This window comes from Cucumis sativus, chromosome 5 (assembly GCF_000004075.3).
Source record: "Cucumis sativus cultivar 9930 chromosome 5, Cucumber_9930_V3, whole genome shotgun sequence".
In the NCBI taxonomy this organism is placed as follows: Eukaryota; Viridiplantae; Streptophyta; class Magnoliopsida; order Cucurbitales; family Cucurbitaceae; genus Cucumis; species Cucumis sativus.
Window position 1 is genome coordinate 30,044,031 of NC_026659.2, and position 16,378 is coordinate 30,060,408.

The following is a 16,378-nucleotide window of genomic DNA, read 5'->3' on the forward strand; positions in this document are numbered from 1 at the left end:
ATCCCACATGCAGAGAGCTGGAAAGCCACTGAATAACCCACACGACACACATACACAAATTCACATGTTCTCTCTTTTACTATTATTCTTTTCTTTTTTTTCTTTTTTCTTTCATCAGATCCAACCCACCAAAATTTGTCACCTATTTTCCACAAAATAGTTTTCTTTTTTTCCTTTTATAAAAATATATATACCAAGATTAGAAAAAATCGAACGAAACAGATGCGTATCATTTAATTTAATTATATAATTCCAATCATTATAAATTAATCCCAAATTCCCAATAACAATATTACAACTGAACTAATTCATTTAAAACTTTAGCTGATTTATAAGAGGGGAAAAAAAAACTGTGTAGTAGTGATGGGTTTTCAATGAAAATGAGAATTTTGATCCGAAGTACTCCATGGCCAGAACCCAGCTGCTGCTGCAGTTTGCTGTTGTTCTTCAATGCCATTGAACATTTGAGAGAAGCTCTCTTCTTGAATCACTTGAGGATGCTGATCCACCGTTGATCGGGATGACCCATGTTGAAGCAGCTGCGTTATGGCGGCGGATCGGAACGCCGCAGAGGGGAAAAGATCTTTGATCATTCCTGGTTGAGAACATCCTCTTCCGCCACTGCCACCTATTGGTGTTTGTGTGTTCGAGATGTCGAGGTTGATGTCACAACTGTTATCGCTGCTCCAACAACGTTCGTTTTCTTTCTTTAAGTTCATGGTGGCACCGCCGCCCCCCGCTGTCTCGCCGGAGTCTTTGGTTTTCAATGCTAATAACTACAAAAAAAAATCATAGGTTATTATCAAAATTTTTATTATATCTTACTAAACTCCATCAAACATATAAAAAAAATAACAATATATCACTAGCATAAATATAATATAAATAAATCAAAACAAGTCTTATACTAAAAAAAGATACAATATGAATAATTAACATGTTTATTCAAATAAAAATCATAAAAAAAACTATTTACTCATAATTGAGTTTTTCTTTTTTTGTTTTCATAAATTCTTTAAAAAAAATATCACTTGACATTGATATTTTATCGATATTATTATCGACAATTTTGTAAAATTTAGATCTTTTGTCGAGTTTAACATTTTAAAATTTTGGTTATCATTTAAATTAACCGACAGTTTTTAGGTTGGGTAAAAGATATGTTTGAATCAAAATGGAATTGTGAAAACAACTCTTACTTTTACTTAATAGATTAGACATAATCACTAAATGAATTAAGAGAATAATTAATTTACATAAGAATAATCCAAACAGATTATCTAGGTTGGTATGATACAAGATTGCTAATTAAAGTAACCCCTATATATTTGACAAATAAATCAATTTACCTATCTCAACATATTTCTTATCCTAAATTATATTAATCTACCAACTATTGATATTATATTTTAAATTCAACTTAATATTTTCTGAATTATTTAAATTAAAAAGATTTCATATCACTTGTTTTATAAACAATAAAATAAGAAAGCTGAAATTAAAATTTTCAACGAATTTAATATTAATAAATTTGAATATTTACGACTTCATAATTACTTGTCTACTTATATTTTCTGCATTTTTTTTTTCGAACAGACACACTTTTTTACTTAATAATTTTTAATTCATAGTATATATAAATATATATTGATGCACACACTCAATAAAATTAGGTTAATAAGGAACTCTTACTTATACCTACTAGGGTTAAATTGAAAGAATTATTATTTTTCCTTAAGGAAAATTTAATAACCCACAAATTCAGGAATTTTGAACAGATAGCTAAATTCCACTTTCCCTTTTGAAATTTATTGCATTAATTATTCTTTGGATTTGTTAATTAAGGAATAGTTTTTTTTCTAATAAAAAAATTGTATCTGAAATATGACTATGAATTCAAAGGTGTTAATAAGATGAAAATAGTTGTAAATAGATAGTATGAAAAGAAAAAGAAAAACAAGTTTAAAAAACTAAGCCTTATTCAATAATTATTTGACTTAGTTCATTAATTAATCGGTTTTCTGATTTTTATTTTTGAAACCTTAAAACACCACAGCTTGATCCACCTCTAACACATATAGTTTATAAGTTAAGATTATGATATTTTCATTTGTATTAACACATTAAACTTGGACTATTATTATGAAAATGAACAAGGATTAGGGGTAACATATATTACACCTAATCTCATGCTACGCCTTTTTCGTTCATAGTATTCAGGCTATGAATAAACATGCAAAATATTCTCGAAAAATTTAAAGAAAATAAATTTATTTTTTAAAAACTAAAATCAAAAGATGAAAGGATTATTAAAGGAAATTTTAATTTTTTATTTTAAAAAAATTAAATCCATAAACATTCTTTCAACTTGGTTATTATCTAATTTTGGTTAATGTTATAAAATTCAAGCCTTGCTTTGATAAAAAATAGTTTTTGAAAAGTAATTATGTTTAAAATTTTGACTAAGAATTAAATTTTATTACTTATAAAAAAGGATGAAAATGATTGTAAAAAAATAGTAGAAATAAAATTAATTTCTTTTTTTAAAAAATTAAATGATTAGCAAAGGAGGAAGATGTCGAATTTGAAAGTAATGTTTTTTGTTTTTTATTACCTCTGCATGGAGTTTGGTATTTTGAGCTTGAAGTACATCATTGTCAGCTTTAAGAGCTTCAAACTGTTTCTTCAACACCTCATAATCTCTTTCCAATTGCTTAGTTTTCCATCTGGCTCTTCTATTCTGAAACCAAATAGCAATTTGTCTTGGTTGCAACCCCAATGCTTTGGCTAATTGCATTTTCCTCTCTGGCTCAAGCTTATTCCCTACCTCAAAGCTCTTCTCCAATGCTTTCACTTGCTCTAAATTCAGTCTCTTCTTCTTCTCTCCCAACGCCAATCCGTCGTCTGACAACCCTTCATCGCCGTTCACATCCTCGCACCCATTCTCAACTTCTGAAAATGACATCGATCTCTTCATCATCACCGGAACAACCCCATCTAAAAACACAATAATACTAAATTAAACCACACAAACCTTACTTCAAAATCAAATCTCTTGTCATCTAAATTTGTATGAAAATGCATGCAAACCAAAATAGCAATTAACTCGAAGTTTAAGGGGACAGTAAATAGCATGCTGAATCACAAACCAAACTAAAAAAATTTAAGCGAAGAAGTATATTTAATATTATATCATCTAATACAAAAGGAAGAAGAAAAGAGAAGAAGAAAGAGAGAAACCAAAGATAAAAGCCATAAAGTCGATACTTTTTCTTTAACAAGAAACTAATGAAAAGGAAAGAGGTACACTCAACCTCTCAACTAAGTTAGTTAACACAATCATATCACTCTCATCATCATACTTCAAATATTCTGGATGAAAAATATGATCATCTATACAGTATTTCCCTTGTCCTATTTATATATATATATAAAAAAGAACTTTTAGTATTGAGAAAAGATAGAATGTCATCAGAGAAAAAAAAAATTATGGGTCTGCACTGCGCAAAAACAAGAAAAGAGGAAGGAGGAAGAGAGAGACCGTGAAAGTAGAGGTGAGGAGGGCAGGAAGGGATGGTGTTGAAGGAAGCGGATGGGATGTATTCGTGGTGATCGGGGGCGGGACGGGATTGGAACATGAAACTATGGGAATGGTGATGAGGAGAAGCCATAGGAATGGCAATGCATGCTAGATCTCAATACTATTTTGTGAGTTAGATTGAGATTGATCAAATTAGAGAGAAAGATAAAGAAGAAGAGGAGGAGGAGGAGGAGGAGGGGGAAAATGGTGTGGCTCTCACTCTCATGGTGAGAAGAGATGGATTTTGGAAGTGTGGAGGCAGAGAAGTCTGAAAGACAGCGAATTTTAGGTAAAGAGAGAGAGATGAGAAAATAAAAATAAAAATAAAAAATAATAAGAAGAGAAAAAAGAAATGAGAAATTTTGCTGTATATTTTTGTCATGGAAGGGAGGTTTCGTGGACCCATCCCATGATATGGATCTCTCTCCCTAACTTGGCTGTCACATGCATACCATATTATAAGGGTGTGTCTCATATTTTTATAATTCTTTTTCCGTCACCTATGACCAAATATTATCATTATTTTTTTCTTATTAATATCCATAAGTTCACATAGGTAACTAATAACAATAACGTCGATCAAAATAGACTTAACTCAATAGTATTATAATGATATGTATTACTTCTTAAAGATCAAAGACTTAATTTTTCACTATCTCTTACGGTTGTTGTATAGTAACGTATGGTCTCGAATGAGCGTATATAGCTCAACTAGTATACTTAACTTAACATTCAAAGTTTTGAAAAATATCTCCTTCACAATTGGAAAGATATCATCAATCTAGTCCCTTCTAATTGGTGTTCTAAATGTAATACTTCAACAACTATATCTTTCAATTAAAAGGCCTCTTCATTAGCAAATATATTTTGTATTTACCGTTTAATATATAATGATGCTGACTTTAGTCCCAATTTTTTTTTAAAAAAGAATAATTATGACATTGAATATTTTATTGTTTACATATCAACAATATTTTCAACAGAACATTTGGGTTTGTGTGGGGTTTTTTTTTTTTTTTGGTTTTAAAGCAAAATTTTATGTGGAAGATGATGTGATGAATAAATAATTCACAAATTTCTTATAGGAAATAGAGTTGTTTTGGGCAATTTTTTACACACTGAAAAGATTAGAAAGTTTGAGTTTTTGGGTAATTTATTTTGAATCTATGGAGAAGAAAACATCATTATTTCCAAAATCTAATTTTATAAAGCCTACATTATAGGATGAATATACAATAAAAACACTATAATCAAAACCCTAGAACTCACCATTATCTCAACTCTAGGTTATCAAATGAAATCAAAATTCTCATAATTAAATACTCACAAAAATTCTAAAAACAAAAAAATTCAAATAATTAGCCATGCCTTTTTGCTTTTATGTTTATTAAAAAGAATCAAAACAATGATAAATAAATATAATATATTATATCAACATGGAAAGGATTAGAAAAATAGATGGTGGCCAGCAAAGGGTCCAGAAAGAAAACACATAAAATAATAAAAATCAATTTTTTAACCCTTCTGACAAATCATAGAAATATCTATCCAATTTGCACACAAATCAAAAAAAGAAAAAAGAAGTGTAAATTAAACCGCCCAACATGAAAAGTAAAAGATCATCATCAAAAAAATAAAAGAAAAACTCATCTTTTTTCTTTTAATTTTAGTTTTTTTTATGAGTTTCTTGCAAGAACACAATCATTTGGAGTCAAATAGTTTAAAGTTTCAAAGGGCCAAAGAGAAAAGAAGAAGAAGAAGAAGAAGAAGAAGAAGAAGAAGAGGGGGCCATCCTCTAAATCAATATAATCCAAAACACCAACATTATTACTTCTCTTTATTAATTTTATTTATTATGTCATTATTATTCATTTTCTAATTTGGAATTTAATTGCTGCAAGAATTTCGGTTATATATATAAACTCTCTTAAAGCTAGGGCTACGTACCTCGGGATCTACAAAATTAATACTTATATTATATGATTTCTCTAAATTAATCCTATGTTATTTTATTTAGGTGAGACTAGAGTATGAAGTTAGTGTGTTATAGCATTTGAGACCTATTTGTAGCTAGAAAGAAAATAATAATAATGTAGCTTTGTTAGTTAAAATCTTTTAGGGGTCGAGGTTAGGAATATTAGAATGAGAATAATTAAATTTTATAATTATAAATAAAAGTAGTTCTTGTAAATATAATATAAAGATTATGTGAATCACTAATTTAAAAAAATCATCTAAACCCTAATTAATATTATATACCTCCAATATTATCTATATGAACAAAAGTATGTACTATGAAATGCCTTTTTTCACAAAAAAAAAACAAGATATATTAAAAGAAAAGATTAAGAACCATCCACATATATGGTAATTTGAGATGTGGTAGATGCATTCAATTCATCCAAAATAAATACAGTGAGTTAGAGGAGAGCTCACATATGTATTCTATAACATGTTAAAATAAGTTATTTGTTCTTCAAGTGCTATACATATACACATATAAATGTTAAATGACGTAGTTTTAAATTTCTATCGACATCCTACCTTAAACCCTAATATTGATAAGTAAATTTTTTTATTAATAATTGATTGGAAAAGGGAAATGGTTATTTGAAAGATGAACATTATTTGGGGATTTAAAATGTATTTATTTTTGTGTGTATTAGAAGAGAGAAAGATAAGGGTTAGTGGGAGATTATTTTTAAGGGGGAAAGGGAAGGAGTTGGGGGACACTTAAAAATGGAGTGTTTGTGGGAAATGGAGGGAGGGTGGGTCCTAGAAAAATGCCATATAGTGAAGCTGCTCACATGTGAATTTCAGCAAGATTTAGGGGATGCATGCCCCTAAGGGAAGGGTAGGGAAAGGATATTGTGTGGATATTTCTCTCTTCATCTTCTTTCTTTTCTTTTCTTTTGTTGCTATATACTAATTCTTCCAAAACTCTCCATTACCATCTCTTTCCCTCTCTCTCTCTCTTAACCTTCTTAGTTGAATTATATGAGAGTTTGAAATTTTGAGCTATTTTATGTAGCAACATATTTAAAAAGTGTGGCAAAATATATCACCGTCTATTGACGATGGATTGCAATATTAGACCTAGATAGACTACTATGCATGTCTATTTGAATCACGATAGATTCATATAGTAGTTTATTTTGGTTCTATCACATATAGATTGTATAATATTTTGTTGTATTTGTAAATATTTTCAAGAGTTTTGTCATTTAAAATAATTTCTTTTGAAATTTGGTATCTATATTTTAGCTTTTGAAAAATTTCAAAATTATTAGTTTAGTTTATGAACTACTTTTGAAAGTTTCAAAATTTACGAGCCTATTGGAGTGTGATCATGTGCGTCGGGGTTCATTAGCACTTCGTAGATAAGCATACTTGACCAAAGGACAATAGTAAGTAGGATGATCACTTGGGAAGTTCTCATAACGTACCTCTTCAAAAAAAAATTCAACCATTATACTTATAAAAGATGAAAAAAGAAACTATTACTAAACGTGGAACAAACAAGGAGCACATGAATATGAAAGTTAAGAGATTGAAGCTAGTAAATTAAACCTAAATTTGTAAATGAAATGGAATTGATGAAGAGAAAGTGCTTTGAATCTTCTCCACTTGCTTTCCCTGTTCCCATGTGCTTTTGCCCTTTCTCTCTTTCTTTAGTTACAAACTTCTCTTCACACATCACAACGTGGTTCTTCTATTCTCCAACAGTTGTAATTGTTTATTATTTTAGGGGACCTCCCTCCTTTATTTGTTTTTCAATACCAAACTCTTTTCTCTTTTCAATTATTCTAATTTCTCTATCTCTTTAATTTTCTTTACAAACCAATCAAAAACCCTAATTGGTTTTCTGTTTTTCAATACCAACAACTTCCTTTCATATCATCTTGTCATGTTTTTTGTTGGAAAACCAAACCAAATCAAGAACACACACAACCCAATTAATTACTTTATATTTCATCATCATCATCATCCCAAAAGTTTGAGGTATGATTTTGTAACATAATTAGATAAGAAAATTAAATTATTGATCATGGTGTTCGTCCAATTTGTGTAGTGTTATTTAAAATATGTCCAAAAAACAAACATTATTAGTGTTACTTGTTTTCATTTGCATGGGTAGCAAAATTATAAAAGCAATGCATTAATTAATCAGTTTCAACTTTTACATTCCTGTAGATAAAGTGAAATTCAAACTCTCACTTTTTGAAACTATCTTTATCAAAGTAGCTAGAAAGTTGAAAACACACAACCAATGACAATGCATGGGGAAAAGGAAGTTTTTTCTTTCTTTCTTCTTCTTATTACTTTTTAATAGTCATGTGAATTGAATAAGTGATTGATATAACTAATTTTAATTATGGTAATCTATTCCATTAAACTTTTGAATTGATTAGTAGTTTAATATATATAGCATCGAACCGTATGTCTAATGTTCAAATTCTTCAATGTCGTTATCTTCTTCAAATTAGTCTTGATATTAGTTGAGTACTCTACAGATGTTTGAGTCCACGAGTGAGAGTGGTATGTAGAGGTGTGTGCGACTTGTGCGTTGTTGTTATATCTTTGGAGGAAAATGAAAATATAGAATACTTTTTGTTTTTTTAATCAAAATACACCTAGAAAGGAGGTTGTAAGTATAGCAAAATATCTCAACTAGGTTGACACATTTGTAACACTTTTGTCGTCCTTCAATTAGATTCTATCGATTAATAAATATATAGAAATACATGCATGACTTGGAAGAATAGCTTATTACAAAATAACATAAAAATTGAAGAATAGAATGTTTAGAGGTGTGTGAATAACAACCCTAATGAGGATTGGATCTCCTTTTGCTTTGTTTTGCCTTTTTTTTTTTTATAATTATTCCCTGAATAAATGCATCTTACTTAGCTAAGAACTATTTCTTTAGATAATTCTTTTTATGTATGTCTTCGTATTCTTTATTTTTTTTTTTCTTTCTCAATAAAAAGGTAATTCATTATAATTATTAAAAAACGAATGCATTATAAATTTTCACAACATGTTGATATTTCCATCGATATTTAACTTTTCTTTGCATATGTTAGTTCAACGTTGACATGTGAAGAATGAATTCACATTTTCCTTGTATACTTTCTTAAGAAAACGAAATAGTTTTTCTTTTCTAAAAAACAATGAAATAGGAATGAGAAAAGCAACCTTGGATATGTAACTAAATTAAATTGTGTTGATTTAACACTAAACTTGAAATACTAACCATTTTTGTCTAATCCAAGAACTTCTCCATAAAAGGCTCTTTTTAAAAAATTTCTCATTAATCTTAGCTAGGTTTTGTGAAATAGCAAAGATAAAAAAAATGTCCATCATTATATTAACCCAAAAGTTAATTATATTGAATTCTTCCCATCTACCAAGCTCCATAAAAATTATAAATATTATTCTTAAAACTTTCCCATTAATATTATTAACAATGTTAATATGTATAGGAAGAATAATCGATCGATATAAGTGTTGATAAAATGGAAGCATATCGAGAGATTGATGGAGAAGAATAAATATATAAAGTTGAAGAAAGAATTTCCTTTAATTTTAAATTTATATATATATATGGAGATTTCAGCCTTTTATATTATACCCTCTTTTTTGGGCAGTGACTTTCTTTTTTCATTATACATGTCTACAAATATTCGTTATGGCCATACTATTTTAATTGAAATGAATTTTTTAATACCACATATTATATTATAATGTAATAATTTTTTTAAAATGTTAAGTTGGGTTGAATATAACTCAATTGATATAAAATAATTCTTTCTTTTTTATATCGAAGAAACAAAATGTAAATTTCAGACAATATAATTAAATATGTGGATAAAATTAACCATGTATCATTAGTTGTATATCTTCATTGAAGATATGTTTTTGTTGGAGTGTATGAGAAGGATAATACTATTTTATGGGTAACTATTTTAATGTTGTATTGAGTGTGTGTATGGGATGTTCTCTATTTGAAATGTGTGAGTTTTTTTTTTCTTTTTTCTTTTTCTTTCCTTTTGAATTTGCTTTAAAGTAAGTCAACTTCTTTGATTTTTGTATTTAATTAGGTTAGCATTTTCTTTATTTGGATTTGAATATTTTTTTTGTGACTTTATGTTATATAAAGCAATTACATTTTTTACCCTTTCGATCCAAATTCAATTTCTACTTTGAGTTACTGAATTTTCAAAACCTAACACATTATATTTTGTCTTTAAAATTTAAATTTAGTTTCAATTTATTAAATTTTTAAGAGTTGCATTATATGTTTGATCTCACCTAGGATTTGGTTTCTACTTAAATAGTTTCTAAAAAATAAAATCAAAGTTTAATTTGTTGCATTAAAATCAGAAAAATAGGTTTTCTAACTTTTCTTTTTCTTTTGAAAAGAAAGTTGGTTTAATCTATAACTTGTACCTTATAATTATTAAAAAAACAATACATACACAAAAATATTCTAACATCTTATTTTTAAAAATAATACATACCATCAAAGCTTATTTCTAATTACTTTCCCGTCGTGTTACCTATAAAAATTAGGTCAAAAAGTTATGTTAAGATCGTACTCTATTCATTTTGTCATTTATAAAATAATTTGATGCAGTTCATACAATAACATCTAAATTCTAATGAATGGAAAGAAGATGTAAGAGGGGGTTAATCATTACCCATTTGACATTTACTGATCAACCCTAATTAAAAATCAAAATCAAACTTGCAGATTCAATAGGTCACCTATCATAAATAGAAATTAAATTTAAGATCTAAAATAGAAAAGTATAACTAATAGTAATGTAAACTACCACTTACACCAAAAGTGCATTTGAGAGCCTTTTATATATAGTTGATTTATGAAAAATAATTTTAGTTTGATTCAAACTTCCGTCTAGATAGAAAATAAAATTAAAATTTAGAATCCAAAAAATGTTGGTTCATTTAGCACAACTACGAGGTGGTCATGTTGTTAGTATATTTTACGACTTTTTGTATAGTTCATTTGTGTGTGGGAATAATTTTAATTTTGTTGATGTCAAATTTCAGCCAAGGAAAAATGCAAGTGACTCTCATGTGACACCAACGGTTGACTTGTAACTTGGAGGAGAGAGAATCTACAATAAATAAATAAATATATATATATATATATATATATATATATATATATATATATATATATATATATATATATATATATATATATATATATATTTATTGTGATAACTAAGTAATTAGCAAGAGATCAATTACCGAATAGAAATGAATTTAGAAGTTTAAGTTACCACGTATGGAACCATATTGAATATATTTATATGGAACTTCTATAGGATTTACCTTTCAACTAAAATCAGTATATGAGTTTTCTAACCATATATAGGTTATCTCTATTCAAGGCATGCCAAAATGGAGAAGGTACTTGTCTATCTGACATCCTAGTTCATCCTTTTGGCCAAGGCTAGATCAAAGGTGGTTGATTTGGAATTTCGAGTCATACCATCATCTTCAATCAAAATAGGTCATAATATATGCTCTGATCATTGAATAGAGAAGGTTAGCCTTGATCGCATTATCCTTAGTTGAGATAAGACCAATTAGACTATTTTGACTCAAAGTTCCATTGTTTTAGCTCTTTTCCTTAACTCGACCATTTTATACACTATTTTTTGCTCAAACCCTTACCTCTTATATTAGACAAATTGTGTGTGGATATTCTTTGATCGACCCAACCGACACGCGCTAGGGTTTCATCCCTTACATAGGCTATGCTATATATGTTGGCCGTTCAAACCCAGTTTATTCTTGGACTCATTCTTCAATCTACCTATCAAAATTTGCTTCAATCTTGGTATTTAATTTTCTTTTTTAAATTTATGGTCGAGTTTTATATATCAAAGGTTAAGCTTGACAATTCTTAAGATTTTTTTTTTTAATTTACAAAAGGACCCTTGTAAACTTGAACTTGAACCTATTGATATTATGAACAAATATGTTTATATCTCCTCAATTTTTTTTATATGTAATACCAATGGGGTACTGAGAGGGCCCTAAAAGTAATACAAGAGTAGGGGGATTTGTTGCAAAAGGACAAACAATCACAATGGAAACACAAAATTAAAAAGTTAATTAAATATATTCTTACCCAACCAATTGAAAACAATAATCCTATATTAAGTGTAGCATATACATAAAAGAATTCATTTTGGTTGTTTCTAATTATTGAAAGCACAATTGGAGAGCAATCCTAGGCATTTGTCTCATGATGGAGATCATCTCTTTGTGGGCAAATTCATTGAATAACATTTCTTTTCACTAACACATTTATTATTAATATATATATTTTTATAAACCCTAATTCATTTATGCCTCAAATTCCAATATTCATACTATCTACCTTCATGGATTTTGGATAAGACAACCTTTATTCTAATCTAATTCCCACAATCCAAATATTATGTTAGAGCTCAGATTAATACATAAAGCCTTTCTCTTTCTTTAAGTTTAATTATTCACCTTTTAGCCCATGAAAATTTTGACATGTATTTTGTTTGACAATGAATAGATATGGTATTTCGTTTGGGTTTGGAGGATAATTGATAAGTTAAATGTGTGGCGTTACCTTGATCAAAAGACTAAGAGATTAAAGCTTTAATCCACAGTAGTCATTTAAATATCTAAAATAAAATATATCCTATGAAGAATTAGATCCATTCAAACATTCAAATATATATTAAAAATATATACATATTCAATTTATGGATTTGGAGGATATATAATTTTTAATTTCCTTCCAAACTACATAAAAAAATGGACAAAAGTATGTTGATACAAAGTGCTGCTTTTTACACACACTGCTTACTTTTCATGGGAGTTATGGTTCATTGTGTAGCTCTCCCTCTTCATGAATTATTTTGAAAAGACATTTTTCTTGTAATATGTTTATATATATTGGTGTGTGACGAAAAACATAGGAGGCTTGGCTTAAATAGCAGTAGCTAGGCAAAAGGCATGTGAATTAATTTATTTCTGCCAACTTGAGGGATATGATCATCATGATTTATGGACACAATATATATGTGTGTGTGTAAATAAAAGCTTTGACTTTATGCTACCTTTTTTGCATATACTTTATCTATATATGATCATTGACAAGCCTACTTAATGATTAATTCATTTAAAGCTTTTGATGATTGGTATATATATTTCTCAAATGCATGCATGAATCTTTTTCTCCCCACATTGCTAATAATAAGTTGCATGGGCAAAGAGAAATAAAATAATAATATAGCTCTTTTTAGCCAGTTGGATGGATGACCCAATCAAAATTCTTTTAAATTTTATGATTTATGATTATAACATGAGTCTTTGGCCAATTTAAATCCAACCATGTTTACCCCCCCTTTTTTTTAGGGAAATAAACATTCCTATATTATTGAGCTCTTTAGATAAGAATGAAGAAGTATAAATTAGACGAGTGAGATTGAAGATTTTTAACTTGAAGCCTCAAATAAATATTTGACATTTTAACTTGAAGACCACTTTCCATGGATGAATTTTGCTTCTTCGGTTTTTTACCTTTCATCTTTAAGTTCTCTTGTAATCTTAAATTTTTTCTACTTAAGATAAAAAAAAGTCTAAACCTAGTTTTGTAATTATTTTGAAATTTTGACTCTAAATTAAATATTTCTAAAGCTTGGCCACATAAACAAAGTTAAAAGAACTTAGGCCTAGTTTGGCCCAAGCCCAAGAAAATAGGCTGAGTAGCATCCATTTCAGGCCCATGGAAACCCATGCATGATTCGACCATAATTTTCAAATGAAATACTCAACGTATCATTTCCAATAATTATTCCACCACCCCAAATTATAAGAAATGTCAAATTGAAATATAGGTAGTTGAGAAAAGTCACATAATGTCTAAAATAAGCATAACTCAACGGACATGTAGTACTACTTATACTAAGTTTGATTTATCTATCTTACATGTTAATCCAATAGTTTTGTTAGAAAAGTTTATAATCATAATTTACATCAATACATCTAATTTTTGCGGCATCACATTTTGAAATTTAATGCATGATTAAATTTTTAGCTGCAACAGTAGTACTAACATGTCTAGATGTGTACAAAGTTGCACACACCTCCTATTTTTAATGTTGGGTGTGATGTTAATTAAGTCCTCTTTAATGGCTATTGGATCAAGAGATTGTTCCTTGTTGGATATCTACTAAAGGGAGGTGGGAAGTATTCACTATAAATGTGAGAAAATTTTGTGGGGATGAAGATAATTAATGACTTTTATTTAAAGATCCAACAATAAATACGACCATAATTATACATACAAGTGATAGTGTTTGATAAAAGGTTAGAATTACACTCAATTGAATATGAATGTACGTAGAAAGTAAGATACTATGATGCAAAGCATGGTTTAATAAATAGTAACCTAACTAACTACAATAATTAGTATAGTATATATATTTAGGCAATTAGGTGCAGATTTTATCACAATTATACACAAAAGAAAGCAGTGCATAAGGGTTATATATATAAGCTATGCTTATGAAACTGTTATCTTCAAAGATAGAAACATGGATAAATGATAGACGGAGCGTATGTCTAATCATTCTAGGAAATTAAAACACTTAGGACAAAGTGAAGATATCTTGTGATGGAGATATATGAGACTGATAATCTTTCATATGGCAATAGCTTTTTTTAAAAAAAATTAGTTATTGCGAGATGATAAACATTATTTTTTTTTCTAACTATATTTTGTTAATTCTTAAGAGAGAAATGGGAAACAATTAACCTTTTTGTAGTGTACAAAAAGTCCCGTTTGGTTTATGAGTTTACAATTTTACAAAGATTTCATATATTGAGAATATAAAATGTACATGTTGTTTGATTCGTGTTATATATATAAATAGGAAGTTTTATCTCAAAATTAATATACAATATGAAAAATAAAGTCTATCTAAACGCCACGAACTTCTCTTAGAGGCGGTAAACTCTTCTTCTCAAGATCTTCACTGTATCGTGCATATTTGTTTCAATCCTGATAAAAAGTGTAAAATTGAGAACAACCCAGCAAGGAATAAAATAAAATCCACCTCAAAGTGATAGCAAAAAGAAAACATAGTGGGAATCCATGAAAGTGAACAAAAAATATATTTGGAGGCTAATTAATCAAAGAATGTATGAATGAATGAATTAAATAAAGATGAAGTAAAAGAAAGAAAGCAACAGATGACAGACATTCCGTGGATTAAGCCACTAACTCTCTTTCTTTTTGTTTTTTTCATATTTCAAAAGATCAAATTAATCTTAATCTTAGTATAGGCCACGAATAAATAAATAAATATATAAATCAAGTCAAATAAAAATAAAAAGAGACATATATTTATTATTATTATATGGTCAATAGATTAATAAAGAAATAGCTAAAATAGGATTATTATAAAAAAGAAGAAGAAGAAGATAGGTCATTAAGGGCTGCCCATTCCCAAACAACAAACTCCTGGTTTTGAGCCAATTGGCTAGTGGAAGTAGCACCCACGTTTAAGATTAATTTATACACATATATATTGTTTATTGATCAACGATACCACAGTTCAAAATATAACAATTCGATTCAAAATATTAACATATATAAAAACATGAAATTATAAATATAAATAAACATGTCAGAGTCTATGAATGATAAAAGTTTATCGATGATGTAGATTGTTATATTTACATTTTTTATAAAATGTTGTTATATACTTGATTACTATCTCTAAAATTTCTATCAATTATTAATATGACATTTGAGTGTTCTATAGATTGACTAAATTTATTTTCAAATTAATACAATAAAATAGTAACATATGGTGACGTGTTTGAGATCTTGGAGGTTGAAATTTCCTTGCAATATATTTGGGGTATTTTCTAGCCGATGTATTTAGGGTTTTTCTTTTCAAAGGTATTGTAATTAAGATATGGAGAATTTAATATCTGTTTTCGAGGATAATAGTACAAACACTATTTCAGTTGAACTATGTTAATGTTGTCGGATATATATTTAGTTGGTCGATGAAAATTTAAGTTTAAAATTCTACATTTATGAATGTATTTTGATAGTGAATTATTCTTCTTTTAGGATAATTATTTTTATAAAGTTCAAAATCATTCTTTAGGATTGTTTGTCTATTCTATTCGGTCAAGTTCAATTTATGATATAATATGACATTGGACATGATTAACGTTTATTGTGGAGATATTTAAAGTCAAACAATTCACGACTTACTTTTGATTATATTATAACTATTTAAGTAATATATCACTTGTATTGTATTAGTGAATTATACTAATTAATATGATACTTCTTTAAAGAAATTCGAATGTTTTTTGACACTCTAAATTAAGTAAGACATGTTAAATTAACGAGCTCTAAGTATGTTATGATTAAATCATGGTGACGTATGACATAAAAAAGTTTATGATAAAACAATAAAATTTGTTTATTTAGTAAGAAACTATTTGCAAATATGGCTCACATTTTTATATTTTATTCTCAAACCATACATTTTAGTTTTCACCTTGTATCTAAGGGTAAGAATTTTAGATTATTGATATAAATTACACCCATGCATACATTTAAATTTTTCCCCATATATTTTAATAATTTGGAACTAGTTTTAACTTTATTCTTTTTAGAACATTCTAAATAGGAGTATTTTAGTATTTTTTTCTTTTTATTATAGTTGATAATGTATTGATATCCAAAGT

At 28.0% G+C, this 16,378-nt stretch overlaps 1 protein-coding gene across 1 annotated transcript; it reads right to left on the reverse strand.

The window, feature by feature from the left end:
* Positions 1-207: 207 nt before the first annotated feature.
* Positions 208-3,893, reverse strand: LOC101212093 (homeobox-leucine zipper protein ATHB-20). The gene is made up of 3 exons (XM_004148641.3): positions 3,542-3,893; positions 2,615-2,997; positions 208-776 (listed from the first exon to the last, which is right to left on the reverse strand). Exons 1-3 carry the CDS (start codon positions 3,669-3,671, stop codon positions 372-374), a joined length of 918 nt encoding a protein of 305 aa, XP_004148689.1. The 5' UTR covers positions 3,672-3,893; the 3' UTR covers positions 208-371.
* Positions 3,894-16,378: the final 12,485 nt, after the last annotated feature.

What these genes read in the sequence shown, in the direction of transcription:
- LOC101212093 (XM_004148641.3), bottom strand. Translation starts at nt 3,671, where the DNA reads ATGGCTTCTCCTCATCACCATTCCCATAGTTTCATGTTCCAATCCCGT. An exon ending in TCCTCACCTCTACTTTCACG is followed by an intron (nt 2,998 to 3,541) that starts GTCTCTCTCTTC and finishes TTGTGTTTTTAG; the next exon opens with ATGGGGTTGTTCCGGTGATG. An exon ending in ATACCAAACTCCATGCAGAG is followed by an intron (nt 777 to 2,614) that starts GTAATAAAAAAC and finishes TTTTTTTTGTAG; the next exon opens with TTATTAGCATTGAAAACCAA.